At 54.4% G+C, this 18,882-nt stretch overlaps 1 protein-coding gene and 1 long non-coding RNA gene across 8 annotated transcripts in view; one reads left to right on the forward strand and one right to left on the reverse strand.

Annotated features, from left to right (window-relative positions):
• Positions 1 to 17,117, reverse strand: part of RANBP3 (RAN binding protein 3) — a 54,736-nt gene extending 37,619 nt beyond the window's left edge. For all 7 annotated transcript variants that reach the window (XM_082622740.1, XM_082622741.1, XM_082622738.1 and 4 more), the window contains exon 1: positions 16,998 to 17,117. In XM_082622740.1, coding sequence (XP_082478866.1) covers positions 16,998 to 17,019 — 22 coding nt within the window. In that variant the 5' untranslated portion in view covers positions 17,020 to 17,117. The remainder of the gene's footprint in view (positions 1 to 16,997) is intronic.
• A 39-nt stretch (positions 17,118 to 17,156) lies between these two features.
• On the forward strand, positions 17,157 to 18,882 carry LOC309805001. Its single transcript, XR_014294212.1, has 2 exons — positions 17,157 to 17,451; positions 17,727 to 18,882. It is a non-coding gene; the product is annotated as an uncharacterized lncRNA (long non-coding RNA).

Genomic DNA, 18,882 nt, shown 5'->3' on the forward strand with positions numbered 1-18,882 from the left:
GGTCGGAGAGTCTGGTCTGGAGCATCAGGGAAACGCTCCCGAGAAGAGGCAGCTGTGTTGAAGCCTCAAGGAGAAGAGTGAAGGGAGAGGGGCAGGTGTGAAGGTGACAGGGAGCCCGAGGGGCGGATGGTGGCGACGCCAAGGATTTGGGACGGTTGTAAAAGGAGTGGAGGAAGCACAAAGAGAACAGAGTTTGGGGAAGGGGGCGAAGGCGATCACCCACAGGAAAGCAGAGGGGGGGCGGGGGGGACAAGGTTTGGGGGGCAAAAGGACAAGACCGAGATGGGCAAATGGGACACTGTCCCACTCCCCACCCCGAAAATTCCCACCCCACAGAGGAGTAGGACAGACACCAATCTTCACTTTGGGGCCACAGCCCACCGATGGTGACCATTCCCTCCGCTGTGCTCACTGAAGCCTTGTGGCACTTGGGTCCGATTCACCACGACAGTCCTCCCCAGGCACAGCCCACACAACCACTGGGGTGAATGACATCTAGGAGACCAAACTGCCAAAAGGGAGGAGGGTGGAGGCGTGGAAGGGTCTTCCATGCTTCCCAAGACAGCTGTCTCCCCGGCACAGATGCACAGTTGCTGCTCCACAAACCCGGGGGATCGAATGAAAGCATGAATGTGCTTACTGCCGGGCAGTAAATGACAGCAAAGGAAAGCTGGAGGGACTCTGGGGACAGCTGCAGCTTCTCCACACCATGTCTACCACGGGCAAGCCCAGACACCTTCTGGCGCTGCCCTTTACCCCATAAGCCTAGCACCCGGGGCTGTGGGGCCAGACTCCAGCCTCACTTCTGCATCCGACTGCCGGCCAACCGCAAGGCTCGGGGGTGTGCAGGAAGGAGCTGGGATTTTGGTCAGCCTAGGGCCCCCCGGCCTTCCTCACCTCCGTGGTTGAGATGGAGCCCAACCTGGCTCCAGGCCCGAGGAGGAGAATACTGCATGCCCTGGCCCCAGGGGACACGGCGGCACATGAATAAGGCCAGGCCGCAGCCAGCGGATGAGACTCGGGTCCAGGACTTCCGTTGGAGCTACTGGGGAAGGGGCGCTCTTTCTCTGCTGGGGCTGCCAGCAGCCGGGTGTCACCACAAGGGGCCCTGGAGCAGAGCCAATCCGGCAGGAAGCAGAGCTGGGGATGGAGGAAGAAACTGAATCCTGGAGACGCGGCTGGAGGCCCGGGCCAGCAGGCCCGAAGCTAACCCCACCCCCACCCTGACTCTTCAGTGAGGCCAGCAGATGCTGATTTTTGCTTAAGCTGGCCTGAGCTTGACTTCTGTCTGTCCCTTGTCTCTAAGAGCCTCCGGCCTCTCCGGGAGGAGAGGACTAGCCGCTGTAGACTTAATTAAACACACACCATACCCTGTAGAAGAAACCTGGGACTGGCCTCACAGTGAAGCCAAAATGCTCCTTCTCTTCCTAGCAGGCATCACCACCTGATGTACCGTGTGTGTGGGGGTTTATTATGGTCTGTCTCCCCTAGTAAGGGATCAACTCTATGAGATAGGAGCCTCTGCCTCGTGCCCCTTGTGTCCCACGGTCTGAGAACAGTAATCGGCACCCTGCAGGGATTCAACAAGTACTTGATGGAGGGATCAGTAAGGCAAGGGGGGCACTGAGAAAATGACTGCCAGGCTGTAAGGAAGACTGGAACGGAGAGGAAGCATCTGAGTGGTAGAGGAAGAGCTTCCTGGTGCTGGAACTGTGATGGCTGATGTGCAGGCACCCAGGAGGGGCTGCCTGTGGGCTCCCGGGGCAGGACGGGAACAGAATTAGTTTCAGCAGGAGGCTGCCTGTGGTGCGAAGGTCCTGCCCAGCACCTCCTGGACCACACGGCAGGGTCTGGGCGCAAGCTGGGAGAGGTCCCATCTGCTGGAGGAACCCTCCTGCACGGCAACGGGGCATGTCGCACGGCTGCGGGCAGAGGCCAGCGAGAGGGGGGCATGGGGCTCTGAGCTTGGAAAGCAGACCTCCCCTCGTCACCTCCACTGCTGTAGTTCAGACCTCCCTCCTCTCTCTGCCTCTACCCTCACCCCCTGAAGTGAGGCCTCCACAGAGCAGCCAGAACCACTGGTGTGAAACTCACACTTTCAACTGGGCAACTCCTCCCATACTAGGGTTGAAGGCCGTTCAAAAAGGCCACCCCACACCGACCATGACTGTGGCACTGAAGAGTCCCCAGCATGTCCCACGCCTCTGGACTTCTGCCTGGCTTCGTCCCTCTGCCTCCAAGACATTCTCAACTTCTCTTCCGTGGCCGACACACATTCAGGTAGAGACACCACCTCCTCCAGGATGCTCCCAGTTTGAACTGGGCTCCTGAAGCCTGCTCTGGCTTATATCCTGCATGGGTTACACCAAGGCTACCTGTCCAGGAGGCTGAGAGATCACAGACACAGCATCTGAAACAGCTCTGCACGCAGCCTGTCACCTGGTGTGTGCAGTGTAAGAACCGTCCAGTAAATGTTTGAACTAAACTCCTTCTGTACTTCTTCACATGGGTAGCACCAGCTGCTATGTGATCACATAAATATTTATGAAGCCCTTGTTCTGTGCAAGGCATCACAGGAAAAATGCGGAAAATGCGGAACGGGAAGCCGGGGGCAGAAAACTTCAGGGTAAAATGTCTGATGAAAAGGGAGGGTTGTGTCTGTTTACGTGGCCGTGTGTGTGTGTGTGTGTGTGTGTGTATGTGTGTGTGCGTGCGCGCGCACACACACATGCTATTTGCTTATTTGCTCCCCTGGCAGTATCCTCTCCTGGACCTTAAGCTCCATAAGAGTGGGGCCTCTGTTGTGTTCGCCTCTGTATCTTCAGAGCCAAACGCAGTCTCACACATAACACATGCTCAACAAGCAGTTAGAGAGCAAGCGGAACGCCGTGGGCCACACGGGCTGGGGCCAGGGAGGCCTGGGCCCTGGAAGCCCACCTCGCGGGCCACAGGGACCCCTGCGGAGGGCAGGTTTGGGGGACAGAACTTTGGTCAGTTCTCTACCAAAGACACAAAGCATCAGAGCCATGCGTGTTTCATTTCTGCTCATCCGCTTTAGGTCCCAAAGTCCGTAAACTGCAAGCTAGTCCCGAGTCCACGGCAGCAACACACACGTGCCCCCTTCCAGGCAGACTGTCTTTAACTGTCCCACATCACCAATGCTTCTGGTTGTCACCGAAAAAGCAGCGTCATCCAGACAACTGACACCCAAGTTCGGGGAACGAACAGGGGACAGAAGCAACGAGGCTCCTTGGACCTGCCTGAAGCCCCAGTCCAGCTTTTCTTTCACAAGTGAAGGGAAAACCACCACCAGAGATTTGCAGAGAGACCTAGGCCACCGCAAAGACCTAAAATATTAAAACGTTAACCAAATACACATTACTTGATCCAGCTTCTGTCCACCAGGTGTTTTTTTCTTTGTTTTTTGGTTCTGTGAAGTGCTCCCTGGGACTTCCCTGGTGATCCAGTGGTTAAGAATCTGCCTACCAATGCAAGGACGTGGGTTCGATCCCTGGTCGGGGAGCTAAGATCCCACAAGCTGTGGAGCAACTAAGCCCGCGCACCAAGTAGGGAGAAGCCCGCGCACCGCAGCAAACGGTCCGCATGCCACAACTAAGACCCGACGCAGCCAAATAAATAAATACTCCTTCATCAAATTAGTCTGTAAAAAAACAGCCCACCTGGAGCATTGAACAGACTCATCAACATAAGAAGGGTTAAGAAAACCAACAGTAAAGAAACCTGTTTCACCAAATGTTCCCCAAAGTTATCTGACCAGGCAACCCCTTTCCAGGAACACCCGTGACGAGGCCTGAGAACCTTGGGTGACTGCGGCCAACACTGCTGTGTGAAGTGGGGTGGGATTCGGAACCCTCAAGTCACCTCAAAGAACAGCCCTGCTCTGGGTGGCGCAGGCACTACCGTCTGGGACACGCTGAGTGCGTCGGCCTCACCTCAGCTTCCCAAGGTGCCGATGCCAAGTCCAAGGTGGCTGCTCTTGGTCTGAACCCCTCCCCCATTCTCCTCCACACGACCCTCCTCAGCTCCTGTGCCCCAGATGGCTCCCTGCCTGAGCCCAACCGTGATCCCAGCTCCCAGCAAGGGAAAGCCCCTGCTTCCCCGATCCCCCAGGGGGCGGTGGGTGGTGGCTGGGAGGCCGGGGACAGACCTGGACAGGCTGAAAGGAGTAGCCCCTGGTGACACCTCCCCGGTGACATCCCGGCCCACAGCACGGGCTCTCCCTCCTGTCCCCTGCCACCCTCCACCCAACTGTCTGCTTTGGATGTAAACCTTGGGGCAGCACAGCTGTGATCCCCAAGGACCAGGACTGGGTTCTGGACTTGGTCTTCGCAGTCCTGGTGATAAGCACAGACAGGTAAGCCCAGGTGTGGGAAGTCGCAGATCTCTGCTCCTGTGCCACCCCTCTGCCAGATGTCTGGGACCCCTCCCTGCTCCCAGGGGCACTGCTGACGTGGCTGTGACCGTCAGGGTGCCCTGCCCACCCAGCTGAGCCGGGAACCACTCCTCCAGCTGCACCTCGCGCTACGTTCATAGAGGCAATCATGACAGTCACTTGTCAACTACAACTTCCAGCGATTCCACACATCTGAGTGCCCACTGTGTACCAGGCACCATGCTGGCTTCTACGGTGTGCTGGTGACATGGAGAGACATGTCCCCTGCCTGCCAGGAGCTGACATCAGACTTAGTTGGACGTTACAACACAGGGGAAGCACAGAAGGCACTCAGACCGTGGAGCTGGGGCACCCAACCCCGTGAGGCTGCAGAGAAGGAGCAGATCAGGGAGGGCTTCTTGAAGGAAATGCCACTTAAGCAGAAGGAACAGCATTTAGCCAGGTGACCAGGAGCGGGGAGGAATGAGGCAGCACTGGAGGAACTGGAGGAAGGTCAGCGTGGCACCACTGGACTCCCTTAAAGACAGATGGGAAACACGCCAGCCCAGGGCGAGAGGAGCGGAGTGCAATCCCTCACACCTGCATGGCCCAGCGTAGAAGCTCCTGGCAGGTAAGCACCAATCACACTCAGGCAGTTCCTATCTTGAGCAAAGGAACCAAAGATGGCTCCAAAGAAGTCGGGGGTCCCTAAGGTGCAGGCTGCCTCCTGACCCAAAGGGCCGTAGACCATTCTCCCTGCAGGGAGTGGAGGTCCCTGGGTAACAAAGGGGTCACCAAGGAGGCAGGCCCTTCTACTAAAGCAGAAACGACTGACCAGGGGCACTGGGACAAGGGAAAGTCCTCGGATGGCTTGGGTGGGTGCGTGCATGGGAAGTTCTAAAAGCCCCACCCTGAAGGCATCGCTGTAATCTGTGTACAATGTCTTTGTCAGGGAGAGAGCCTGTAAACTGCCTCCTCAATTAGTGGGTAAGGAGGGTACAAAGGAGGAGGAGAGTTTTAAGAAGCCCCACACTTGTCAGAATTAAAACAGTGGGATTCCTGATACCACCACTACAAGCAGTCCAGGGTACAGCACTCAGGGTTTAATCTGTGTCTTTTCTGCCCAGAGATTGACTGGTGGCAAAACCCTTGAAACAAAATGCCTCCTGTGTCTATTTCAGACCAGCAAGGAAGGGGACGGAGGGGGTACTGCCCTGCAGCCAGTCTAAGGAGGAGGAACTCCTAGGGAGAGGGTGGGTGACGGCAGCTGCCCGGATGTGAGGAAAGGAGGCCAAGTCCCTACTGCAAGCAAGGGAAGGGGAGCGAGGAGCTGGCCTGGACCCCAGAGGTGGCCCCGGGGTAGAAGGGTGTGTGCCCCCACCCTCCAGGCCTCTGCCACGTAGTCACAGCGAGGACATTCCCAGATGGGGTTTTCCCAGAACCCTGGGATGGTCTCTCACACAGGCCAGCAGTCATCGATCAGAAAGCTTACAGGCCAGGCCCCGAGGTGCTCAGCGCTTTATCCACATCACTGTCCTGAAACTTCACAACCACCTTAGGAGGTAGGTCCTTAGTTTACAGAACAGGAACGGAGACTCAGAGAGGGCGAGCGACTTGTCCAAGGTGGGGCTGGGTCTCCAACCCAGGCGGGCCTGTCCCTGGTCCCTGACCCCCGCTACTACCCATGCACCGCAAGGACAAAAGGGAGAAGTCACCACCCCATTTTGCTTCCTCCCATCTTTCCCGCTCAGGTGGGCCTCGAAGCTAAGAAACTGAGACTCTTCTTTTGAGAAGTAACATCAGGAATAAAGCAGCTGTCAGTGAACATTCTAGACAAACATCTCTGGAAGAGTACAAACGAAACTAGAGGGTGAGCGATGGACTGTGGGGTGGGCCCGAGGCTTCCAGCAAGTCTTGCGACCATCTGCTTCAGATGAGTGTGCAGTTACACCAAGGGCAGACCCTCAGGCTCCTCGAGGAGAGAATGGAGACCCACGCTTAACGGTGAGGCCTGCTACGCCTCTGCAGCTGTCAAATGTGTAACCGTGGGAGACTCTACGTAACACATTCACACCGAAGGTGAAAACACACACATTCTCTGTGTGTTTTCAGCACCGCATGCAGGCTTTCCTTCTTCACACTGTGCAGGGAGGCAAGTACACAGAAGCCACGGGCAGGCCTGCCCCTCGACAAGCTCTGGCACGCCCCTGTGGCTGCCTCCAGCCTCTGTCTCTGAGGATGTCTGCTAAACTAAACAGAAGAAAATATGTAGACCCAGGAAAACACACAGTGAAGGGAATCTGGAATATCTTGGCCTGTTCTGTTTATTCCCCTCCTAAACGATGGATCGAACACCTGCCAGGAAATAGCCCCCATCTGGAAAGCCACAAAGAATTCTTGTCCAAAATGTCAGCAAGGTAGTTGTGCAAAATGAGCTTTAATCCTGCGCTGATGTGTCTTAATCTTATCTGTGCAAAAAATATGGAAAGCATCTTGCCAACACAAACAACAGTCTGTTAATACGTGGCAACAGCTTTAATCCTGCGACACTTACTATCTCAACCCTTCGAGTCCTTTCTTTTCTCAGGAATTATTATAAACAGTCCTGTGCAGCAACATAAAGGTGAATTTGTCACCGATGTGTCAACTCTGTTCGCCAACTAATTCTTTGGTGAAGAGTAGAACTGATCTCAATCATGCTGTTGCTAGGCAATACCTCTCTGATTTCAGTGTACCGCAGGCTCAGCTAGTGGGCAGTGGGTCCCTTCATTCTTTTTTTGGTACTTGAATATATTTTTCCTCAGGCAGCTCTCAACTGGTCTCGTGGAAATCATAGGGGGGCACAGTTTTGGGAAATGATGGTATATCTTTCATCTTATGCCCTTCTTGCTGGAATGCTCTTCATCACAAAATTACCATCACCTACTGAAACCCGAGCCACTCTTCAGGGCTCTAACATGACCCTACATTTCTGACAACAGCGGGGGTAATAAGCCACTTGGATTTGCTGAATGGCCCTAACTAGACCCAGAGGCAGGCGCTTTACATACCCCGTCTCATTCAATGTCATCACAGCCCTATGGCATAGAAATTATTTATCGTCTCTGATTTGCAAATCACAAAACAAGACTGAGAGGCCTCGGAGAGACACGTGCCCTGCCCAAGTCACGAAGCTGGTACACAGCAGAGGTGGGACCAGAACCCTAAGCCTGACTTCCAAGTTGGGTGCCTCACATCTCCCTCGACCCCTCTCAGGCCAAGCCACATCCACTTTCTTTGCTTCTAGAAGCACCAGCCCTGCAGCCCTCTCCGATCCCTCCACCCCTGCCCCATCCACTCAGACTACAAGCTGCTGGGGCAGACCTTGCACTTTGGATACCTCTGCGCCTTAAATCCAGGAAAACCCCCATAAACCTATTAAAAAATCAAACAAAGTCACTCAGACTACAAGCTTCTGGGGAAGACCTTGCACTTTGGATACCTCTGTGCCTTAAATCCAGGAAAACCCCCATAAACCTATTAAAAAATCAAACAAAGTCAGCAACCTCACCTAAAACTACTGAGAAATCGGGGAGCCAGCTTTGACAGCACTTTTCTATTCTGCCACTAGATGGCGCGACACAAGCACAGCTGAGATGAAGTATCGATGCAAGCGGCCGCTGAAGATTCAGGGGAAAGTTCCAGTGAAGACAGCGGAAATCCCCTCACAGGAAGGAGAGCTAAGGACTCCAGAAAATCTGCTGAGGCTGCAGACCAAATGATGAAGTTTGGGAACGCGGGCGCTGGTTTCTGGGTGTGTTCAGATGGGCCTCAACCACCTGTGGCTGGGACCCTGGGCAAGTTCACGTGCTTTCCCCACCTACTGCCTGTGTCTGTCAACAGGGATGGTACCTACACCCCAGTCGGTTCGGAAGGACTGAAGGAAATGATGCCTATCAAGTGCTTGGGAAGCGGCTGGCACGCAGTCCAAATTCCACGCTGGCGTTACTACTGTTACTAGAATTCCACAGAGACTGCAGGTACACTGACGCCGTCTCAAAGCAGGGGTCTTGGACTCCAGGACTGTCGCCAGGCCCTCAACGATGATAAACACCTCTCGGTCTGGCCCCTTCCAAGAGTTGCCTGGACATGAGGACACCTCACCACAAATAGTCTCTCATAATCCCTTGAGCCCTTCTGAGGCCGAGGGAATCACTGAGGTGAGAGCCGACGGCAGGCCCGCTAGCCAAGCCCTGCTCACAGCAACACGACTTCCTGAGAACCCACGATGAGCCAGGTGCGAGGCACCAGGCACTGGAGACAGGAGGAAAGGTGGACGAGGCCGCAGCCATCTAGTGGGAAGAGAAGAGAAAAACAAGCAGCCGGAGGCGTGCGGGGATAATGAGGAAACCCTGGAGGCAGGCGCTAGACGGCCGCTGGAGCAGGGTGGTGGGCAGAAGGGGGCCGCGGTGGTGGGGGGTGGGGGGAAGGCCTCTCCCAGGCGCCATCTGAACCTTGGGTGTGAAGGAGCGACCAGGTGAAGGCAGAGTATGCCGGGCAGAGGGAGCCCCAGGAACGAACATCCTAAGGACAGGAAGAACCCGGAAGAGCCCATGTGACCCCAGAGTTTCCTTAGGGGAGGGTAGGAGTTTGGGGAGGGGGAGCATGGTGAGGAGTCCAAGCAGGGGTGTGATATGATCCGGTTCATTTTTCGGAAAGACCACCTGGCAGTGGTCCTCACGAATCCTTTCCATTTCTGCGTGTCATGAAATTTTGTAATATGATGTCGGGGAAGGTCACCCTGGGAGTGGTGAGGAGAACAGATCTCAGGGAGGCAGGAGTTGTTGCCAAGGGGCCAGCGAGGAGCCCTCAGGTGCTGTCCAGGTGAGAAGCGGCAGTGACAGGGAGGCTCAGGCAAGTCTTGTGGCCTTGCAGCCTGGGCGAGGCGGCTGGAGCCTGACTATTCTGGAGACAGAGCGTGCTGGTGCCTGAGCTGTGGAAGCACGCCTCGCTCACTCAGTGGCCGACGTGGTCAGCAATCACAACCCCCATTTTTCTGACAGGACTCCACAAGCAGGCGGCCCCCTCCAAGTGGCACTGATGAAGAGTAACCCAGGCCCTAGACTCTCAGATCCCCAGCGGCCACATCAATGCTGCAAAACATCCCTTCTCCTCTGAGCAAACAGGAGCCTGTTTTCTCACTCCTGCCACCTGAGAAGCCAAACTCTCCGGAACTGTGTTCCCCACTCCCGCTCTGCTGTTACAGATGCAACACAGGCGTTAATTCTGGGCCTATGAATTCTCAAAATTCTGGGTGGCAAGCCTGGGCGAGTTTAATTTAGCAAAGGCATTTAAAATGTACTGCAAAAGCAAAGCTTACCTCCTAGACACGTGCATGGAGAAACCACTGTCGTCTCTGTCAGGTTTCAGGAGAACGAGGGCCCAGGGAGTCAAAATGATCCACTGGAAAGGATGAGCTGGGCTCCTAGACTCAGTGGCTGGAGGTGGGCACACTGGGACAGGCCAACTCCTCTTACAGACATGGCCTTGGGCTTCAGCCCCCGTGAAAGGGAATGGCCCAGATGCAGAGCATCTCGGAAGGTCCTCCCCTTGAACTTGGAACAGTGCTGAAGGTCACGGAAAACACTGTTCCCCCTTAACAGGGACATGAAGTCCATGATGCCTACGGCTGCCAAAAGGCCATAATGGAAAAAAAAGGTTGGGAGGGTGAGCCCTAAGCTCTAGTTGGCAAACAGCTTATTCTTGGACGCTTTTATTTTGCCCCCGATTCCACCCCCCGGACACTGGGCAATGTCTGAAAACATTCTTGGGTATTACGATGGGGAGGAGTTACTAACAGCATCCAGTGGATGGAGGTCAGGGGTGCTGATCAGCCTCCTACTGTGCACAGGACGCTCCCCCAACCACAAATGATCCAACCCCAAATATCAACTGTGCTGAGGTTGAGAAAAAGACTGAGTCAGATCCCTAACTCACATAATACACCAAAGTAAATTCTCAGTGGGTCAGACGGCACAAACCAGGGTGACGCCCCAGCATCTGTGAATTACCTCCTCTCTCCCTCCGGCTCCATTTGTGTATTTAAATGTGTGCAGCATCCTAGGACTTTAGTAGATCAGAGGACTATGTTGCACAGTCTCTTGGCAGGGGGAGGGTCAACAGAATCCCCTAACACAGGGGTACTCAAACAGGGGCGATTTTGCCCCCGAGGGGACATCTGACAACGTCTAGAGACATTTGGGTAGAGGTCAGGGGCACTGCCAAACATCCCACAATACACAGGACAGATCCCACTGGAATGTCTCAATGAAACTCTGCTATAACCCGAAAGGAGCTTTTTCTCTACCTAGGCATCCAATCAGAAGACTAACAGCCAGTAGTAACTGACATAGATCTGCACCCACCAGTGGGCCAATCCCGTGCCATACGTTCCTTTCACACAACAATCCTCAGACTTGATTAGCATCGTTCCCATTCTACAGATGCAGGAATTGAGGTCAAACAATTTGCCCAAGCTCCTGGCCAAGTGGCAGAGACAAGACACAAACCAAGGGCACTTCCGACTGTGCCACAAGCTATCACCCGGAGCCTGCCAGTCAGTTCCGGTCTAAAATTCCTTTGAGGCTTGAGACGGGGAGAAACCCACATGGATCTCCCTACAGGCCCCACTCAGGCCAAGCACCTGTCTAAGAGGTGCTACGACAGGGCTGAAACCCAAATGCCAGCCAAGGTCAGGCAGGCACTGGAAAAGGGGGAAGCGGGCCAGGTCCCAAGCAAGTCGGTGGAGACAGCGGCGTCCAGGAAGGCACAGTCTATCTCAAGGTGGCAGCTGCTCCTTAGTCCTGGCAAATCATTACTGTGCAGGAATGCAGGCTGAGGCTGGTTGCTGTTTTTCAAGAGAAATCAGAAGCCTGGATTATTCTTTCCCCTGAAATCTCGGAATTCTTAAGTACTGGCTCCTAATTAAAAGCAAAGGCAAACCTTAATGAGCCAAATTATATACGCCTGTTTGCCCCCAAAGCAAGGTTACAACTTCTGCCTGTGGTTTTTGACTCTGGCTCCACGTCGTAAAACATCTGTGGGGTCCTAGACACTGTGGACCTCCTGCAACAATCTCCAACGGTGCAGCCAAAGCATCAGTTTTAATTCTCCTCCACAACCTCCTCAAATAAGCGTGAAGCGCGGTCAGGGTTAAGATTCACAGCAAGTGCTACGCAATAGCACCAAGTGCCAAGACAACCGAGGATGAAGTGGAGTACAGGGACTTTACTCTGAGACCCTGTGCTGTATAGTTTTCTACCAAGCAGTGCACAGCCACACCGAACACGGCTCGTGGGACCACAGGAAGGTTAGTGCACGAAGGTGGCAAAAACAAACCCCCTTCAAACAAAACAGAGAACCCCTGCTGCTTGCTGCCAGCACTACCACCAGATCATGAATAGACAACGAAGCAAACCCATCTGCCTCCTGATGCTTTCAAAGTACCATGGAGAGCTACCAAGGCTCGGCCAGGTCAATACCAGCTGCCTTTCCCAGGTAGTTTTCATTACATGAGAAAGGCCCTTTTCAAGTCCCCCAAATCCATCCCATTGCTCCCCAAATGGCCCCCATTTCCCACTCTACCCCAGCCTATTCTCTGGGCCTGAACTCACTTACTAGGCAGGAATTCGACTGGTACCTAAAATGCCCCCTTGGCCGGCCCCAAACACCGTCCCCGCTCCCAAGGCCATTCTAATTAAGCTCCCTGGCTCTGACCCTAGGAACTTCCTGTCACCTCCTCTCTCTCCAGCTCCTTCAGCGTACAAGCACATAGCAGATCCCAACCGGCCCTCATACCCCAGGATGCCCGCAGGTAACGGGACTGCTGGGGTGAGTCCATTTTCCAGTTAACTGGGAGGCAGGCTGGAGATGTGGTGGAGAAGTTTTAAACTTGCAGAACTGCAAGCTTTTCTGTCTATACAAAGGATCCCCGTCAAAATTTAAATTTTCTTCCAAGTACATAAAGACTTTAGTATGGTACCCTCAGCTGCCGCCAGGCCCCATCTGCCCCGGGGGTGAGAGGCACGCGAGAGTTGACCTCAGGACAAACCCCAGGGTTAATGTTCATCATAACTTCATGAAAACTTTGAAAAATTGCTTCTCACTTCTCCTAAGAATTAAGTTTAGGGCAGGGGAAGGGGGTGATGAGAATCAAGTGAACTGAGGATTCCAACTGTTCTGAGTTCTAGCTCATCAATAAAAACTCAGCTGCATCCCATCTTCTCTGGGGTTAGGTTTTAAATCAAAAAGTAAGGTGAGAACTGATGAAAGCCAAACCACCCTTGAAAATCTCTGGACTGATACTTGGTCAGGCCAGATCGGGGGTTCTCAATGGGGGGCAACTGTGGGGGGGCTCCCCCCACCAGGGGACACTGAGCAATGTCTGGACACTTCTGGTTGACATGACTGGCGGAGGGGGGAGGGTGCTATTGGCATCTAGTGGGTCGAGACCAGGGAAGCTGATCAACATCCTACAATGCCCAGCACAGCCTGACAACAGAGAATTATCTGGCCCCAAATGCCTAGAGTGCCGGGGCTGAGAGCCCCTGCCTAGATGATCACGCAATCAAAGTCAAGACAGAACCTAAGAGGACGGACAGCCCAGCTCTGGCTGCCTCTCATCCTGGGCTCACCCCAGGGGGTGGATTCAGTGGGGGTGGATTCACCTGCACTGTTCAGACTCACTTCTTGCCCTCTCTTGCTTCACTTTGAACACTTCAGCTAAATGGGTCTGTAACATAAGTCCACCACAGTAAAAATAGCTACTATTTACTGTTTATTACCAGGCTGAGATAGGCGCTAAAGAATTTATATGCGTTAATTCAGCCAAGGGTCACAGCAACCATGGGATAGATACGATCATCGTTATCCTCATTTTGTTGGTTAGAAAACTGAGGCTCAAAGGAGTTAAGAATTTGGCCAAAGTCACTCAGAGAGTACAAGGCAGAGTAAAAACACAAACCCGGTTCTAATGCAAAGCCTGTGCCCAACCATCACTTTATATGGAGGCTCTCACTGAGGGTGATTCTCCCCACCTCCTGCCCTGGGACACTACACAATGTCTGAAGACATTTTTGGCTGTCATGACCCCTGGGGTAGGGGTGCAGGGGAGGGTGTGTGCTACTGGGATCTTATGTGTAGTCAGGGATGCTGCTATGATGCTCAACATCCTACAGAGCAGAGGACAGCCCCTCAACAGAGAATCACCGGGTCCAAGATGTCGATAGGGCCAAAGTCGAGAACCCTGCTTTATACGGTCTCTTGGGTTTCCACCCTGCGTGTCCGCAGGCTGGCAAGGCGTCATATGCACGTGGTATCTTTTAAGGCTGGGATCTAGAATCCAAGATCTCCTATAGCTCAAATATGCTTTGCTCACCCTCTTCTCAGTCTCTTTACCTTTACCAGGGACTAAACGCTGCCTTCAAATCCCGATGCCGGTCTACAAGGCAGAATAACTCCAGAGACAGGATGATTAACGACTTTGGGATGTATCAGTAGCGAAATGCCGAGCAGAAGAGAATATCCCAGGACACAAGTGTACAACACCCACACACTCCTAGGAGAGAAACATTCCAGTTGGGCCTTAGTAGTCATGGACTACAGGACTACCAACAAAGGGCCATGGGAGTTGCTCTCACAGCTGAGATCGCCATGGTAAGGAGAGCCAGCAAGGTGCTATTCTGGATACACAACTGGAAGTGCTTCTTTCCACACAAGCACAGCGCTCCTAACCTGTACTACTCAAGCCAGTGCTTCTCAACCCTAGCTGCACATCGGGATCACCCGTGCTGTTTTCTCTCTCTATAGATGCCCAGGTGTGAGGACGGATATGCTTAGGATCCCAGTCTGGAAAGGCAGAAGCCGAGAGGGGCGTCTGAGATTAAACAACAAGTGGGAAAGCACACGTATGGCACAGTCCCTAAAGCTTCAAAATGCATAGGCAAGGAATTCCTAGTTCACATAGTGGATAAGAAATTAAAGATCCTAACAGGCTGCACAAGCCCAAACCAGAAATGGAGTGGAGAAACACATGACAACCAATTAAAGGGCAGCAGAGATATGAGAGGCATAAAAGACCACTAAGATTTGATGTTTTTGGAGACAGCTAGGCCAGAACTAGTGTCAGAGGCAAAGTACTAGGTGAGTGTGGCATTTACTAGGCAAAAACTTTAAGTCCTACAAAACAGTCCGTTTTCTCTATCTTACACTTAACCTGTTCAACCACGCAATTTACAATCGACAGCTCATGTGTCAGCGCATATGCTAGAAATGGTGTCCCTGGAAAACAGGAATCCATAATTTTCCCTTTGTGCTCAAAGGTATACCTCACCACGAAGGTCCTGACTGATGAATTCACTCATTCCTTCAACAAACATTTCTTGGACACCTATTCTGCGCCAGGCACTATCCTAATTGGGGTGGGGGATCCATCAGTGGCAGAGAGAAATCCTCGCCCTCATGGAGCTTACGTTCTAGAAGCAAACAAGCAGACCTAGCACGCCGGGTTGGTGCTAAGTGCCGTGGGGCAACATGAGGCGGGGCAGAGGGGATAGGGAACGCGGATACGATTTGAAATAGGTGGCCAGAGAAGTTCTCAACGATAAGGGAACATGTGAGTAAAAACCTACAGGAGGGGCAGGAGCGAGCCGTGGGGACACGTGCAGGAAGGCTGACTCAGGCAGAGGAACCAGCGGGTCCAAAGGCATACAGGAGAGAGGATGTGGACCACGCAAGGGACGCGGAGACAGCCAGAGTGGATAAAGCAGGGCCCGTCGGGGACAGAGTGGCGGGAGAGGAGGACAGGGAGGTCTCGGGGGCCATCTGCCTTCGGGGTTGGGAAACTGTCAGCTGGCTAAAGGTGGAAGGGAGGCCCAGGCAGCAGCAGTGGTGGTGGTGAGAAGTGGTCACCCCCGGAAAGATTTTTAAGGTAGAACTGACAAGATGTGCTGTGGCACGGGAGAGAAAGAGGAGTCAAGGGCGACATCAAGGTGTTTGGCCTGAGCCATTCAAAGGATGGACTTGCCGTTTACTACAAGTGGAGAACGACGGTGGGGTGGGCGGGTTTGGGGGAGAAAGACAGGGGTTTTGTGTGATGTGACTATTGCACATCCAAATGGAGATGTCGAACGCGACGTCGCACGAGTCTTGAATTCAAGAAAATGAATGAGCCCAGTACACAAATACACAAAGTGTGTCATACTGACTCGCATTTATCCAGTCCCTGTTCTGCCTGTAAATGGATCTTGTGAATGGAATGCCTCAACCCTCCACCGGCTCCTTTGTCTTATCAAAGACATGCGGCGTACATGGCGGGGTGGGGGTGGGGGGTGTTCTGAAGTCAGACCACCTTGATCCACATCCCTGCTCCTTACTAGCTGTGTGACCTGCCTTGGACAAGTAACTTAACCACTCTAACTCAGCTTCCTCATGGAGAACAGGAGCCCACGGTACCTTCCTCCGGGAGCTTTTGTGAGGAGTGAGGGTTACTCCAGATCACACGCGCCCAAGGCTTTGAACAGTACCTGGTAGCACTCCAAATGCTCCAGCAGGGTGAGCACTTATTATTTGTCATTCGTGCATTCGTGCCGCTCAGTACAAACCTCAGGCCAGCAGGGAGCAGGGTATGGGGGGAAATCAGGGCCAGGCAGGTAGATCGCTTGCCTGTAGTTGTGCACCTGGACACGGAGGGAGCTAAAAATAGGCCTCAGAAAGTCTTGAAGCTACTAGAGATCTCAACGCCACGATTGATTTCATCAGACAGCGGCTGATGGGGCGCTCTCCCTGGGCCATTCGGAACTGTAACCTTGTCAAAATCGCTCAGCCAGGATGTCAGCGCTCCGCAGAGGAGGGGATCGCACAGTCTCTGTCTCTGTCTGAGAGTGCAACCAAAAAAAACGGCCGAAAAGCCGCCAGGGCATTCAGTGGCTCACATCCTGCGGCTGGACCTAAATGAGCGGAGACGAGACGCGACTCTCGGGTCGCCAGGAAGGATCCGAGGGAACTGGCGGGAACTGGGGGGCTGAATTGGGGGTGGGGGTGAAAACAAACAGGACGTTCTCCATCCTCGGCGTGGGGCAGGCCCGCGGAGGATGAGAAGCCCACAGGACCAGGGGGTGGGCCGGCTCGGCAGCCAGGCCGGGGAAGGGGAAAAGCCGGGGTCCCCGATAACGAGGGGGCGGGGAGGGAGCGTGGCGCGCTGGGCCCGCGACCAGGCCCGGAGATCCATTTACATCCGAGGCCGAGGCGTTGAGGCCGCGCTCCCGCCCCCTTCGGCCCCCGGCCTGGCCTGCGAGGCGGAAGGGCCTCAGGGCCGCGGCCCCCGCCGTCTCCAGAGCCGTCTGGCCGGACGGTGGCAGGGCCGGGGCTACCGGGAGTGATGGGCCGGGCCGGTGAGCCCGGCCTGAGGGGACGCAATGGGGGACGGCTGCGGGACCCGCTGGGCCGCTCTCCCGGAGGAGACAGGCCCCCCGCACCCCGGGGTGCTCAGCCCTCGGGCCTGTGGCCCCCGGGCCTCCCGCCGCCCGTTCCCTGGCCGCCGGCTGGCCCCCGACGGCGCCTCCCCTACCTTCGTTCGCCAGGTCCGCCATTTTACTTCCTTAAGCCCTCCCACAAGGCCCCGCGCCGGCCCGGGCTCGTCTGCCTTCTGCCAGAAACTCCCGCGCGTGCGCACTTTCCAAGTCGACTCCGAGCAAAGCGGGCAGTTAGCGGCTGCGCGCGGAGCCCAGCGCTGAGAAGCTCTCGGGATCCGGGTCCGAGCCGGGCCAAGCTCGGAGCACGCGCCTGCGCATTAACCGCCCCCGCCTCCTTTTCCCGCCGACCGAGGGGGCGTGGGCAGGGCAGGGCAGGGCGCACGCGTAGTGGGCCTCGCGCGCGCCGCGAGCAATGTGGGAATCTGCGTTCCCTGCGGCTGCGCGCCCGGAGTGGGTCTTCACGCTGCTGCTTTCCGCTTGTTTTTCGGCCTCGCACCCTCGGTGGGAGCTTGAACCGTGGAGGGCGCCGCGACCGACGCCTTCTCCTAGGTAGATCCCTGGGTCGGGGCGGGGGGCGGGGCTTTCCATGTGCGCGGTCCCGAGGCCTGGAGGGAGGCCTGTAGGGGGTCGTGGGGCGCCTTGTGTCACCCCAGGCCTCAGTTTCCCCTTCTAAGGGACCAGTACTTTAGGCAAACTTTCTGAGGCCACGTGGAGAGGTGGGTGATGGTTGGGGGAGTAGAGGTCAGAGGTTGAGGATCACTGGCCAAAGGGAAGGTTCATGGCGGGGCGGGGCACAGGTGTTGATCCGGGACTTGACCTCACAGAGCCATCAGAATGGGAGCTCCAGGACGACTGGCCCCTGAGGCCCCGTACTGAACAGCGCCTGGCACCGAGCCTCATCGAGTGTCTTCATCGATCACGTGGGCTGATGGCCACTCCCTCCCCCCCCCCCCATGACTGAGAGGAGAATATTGGACGCCCTGGGCTCATTCGCGACTCACCTGCTACGCAACATCCCGCGGGCTCTGCCTCATCTCCTAAATAGAGCCCAGATCTCCCCAGCAGGGCTCTCTCTCCCTACTCCAGGCCAGACCATTCTCATCTCTCTCCTGGAAAACCCGATAGCATCTTTCTCTCTCTTTGCTCTCTTTCCTTTCATTCTTATGAAATAAGCAGCACACAGAGGAATCTTTCAAAAATGTGAGTTAGATCAAGGGCACATCTTTCCTCAGTGCTTCCAAAGGGCTTTCTACTGAACTTGGAATAAATTCTAAACCTCTTGTTCAGGCTTACAAAGCCCCCCTGTTTTTTGCTGCCATGCTTCCCCTTGCTCGTTGCAGTTCAGCCATATGGGTCTTTCTGTGTCCTTGGAGCTCACCAAACCCCTTCCAGCCTCAGGATCTTTGCACTGGCTGATCCCTCTGCTTGGGACTTTGTGTCCCCTTTTTTCCTGTTTGAGTCCCAGCTTCACTCCTGCTCCAGTATGATCTGGAGGAGGAGGTCCTGTAGCCTGTGGGCCACATTTTTAATTATTGGGAGAAAACCAAAAGAAGAATTGCTCATGACATGTGAAAATTGTATGGAATTTAAATTTCAGTGTCCATAAATATAGAGTTATTTGAAAACAGCCATACTTAGTCATTGACATAATGTCTATGGCTGCTTTTGAGCTGCAGAAGCAGAGCTGAGCCCTTTTAACGGACTGTCGGGCCAACAAACTTAAAATATTTACTCTTTGTGGCTTTATAGAAGTTTGCCAACCTCTAATCTAGGACACGTGTATTTACATGGTTGTTCTACACATTTCTGTACAACCAGTGGGGTGTGGTGAATGTTTAACAACAGCTGCTTCTCTGGGGGGAGAATGTGTGTTTCTGTCTGTCTGTGTTTCTATGTGTGCCTGGGTGTGTATAGTTTATTGTAAATTTTACTATTTTCCCATCACTTTAAGTCTTGAAGACAATAAAACAATAAATTGGA

Source organism: Mesoplodon mirus (assembly GCF_964341445.2).
Source record: "Mesoplodon mirus genome assembly, chromosome: 5".
Taxonomy (NCBI): Eukaryota; Metazoa; Chordata; class Mammalia; order Artiodactyla; family Ziphiidae; genus Mesoplodon; species Mesoplodon mirus.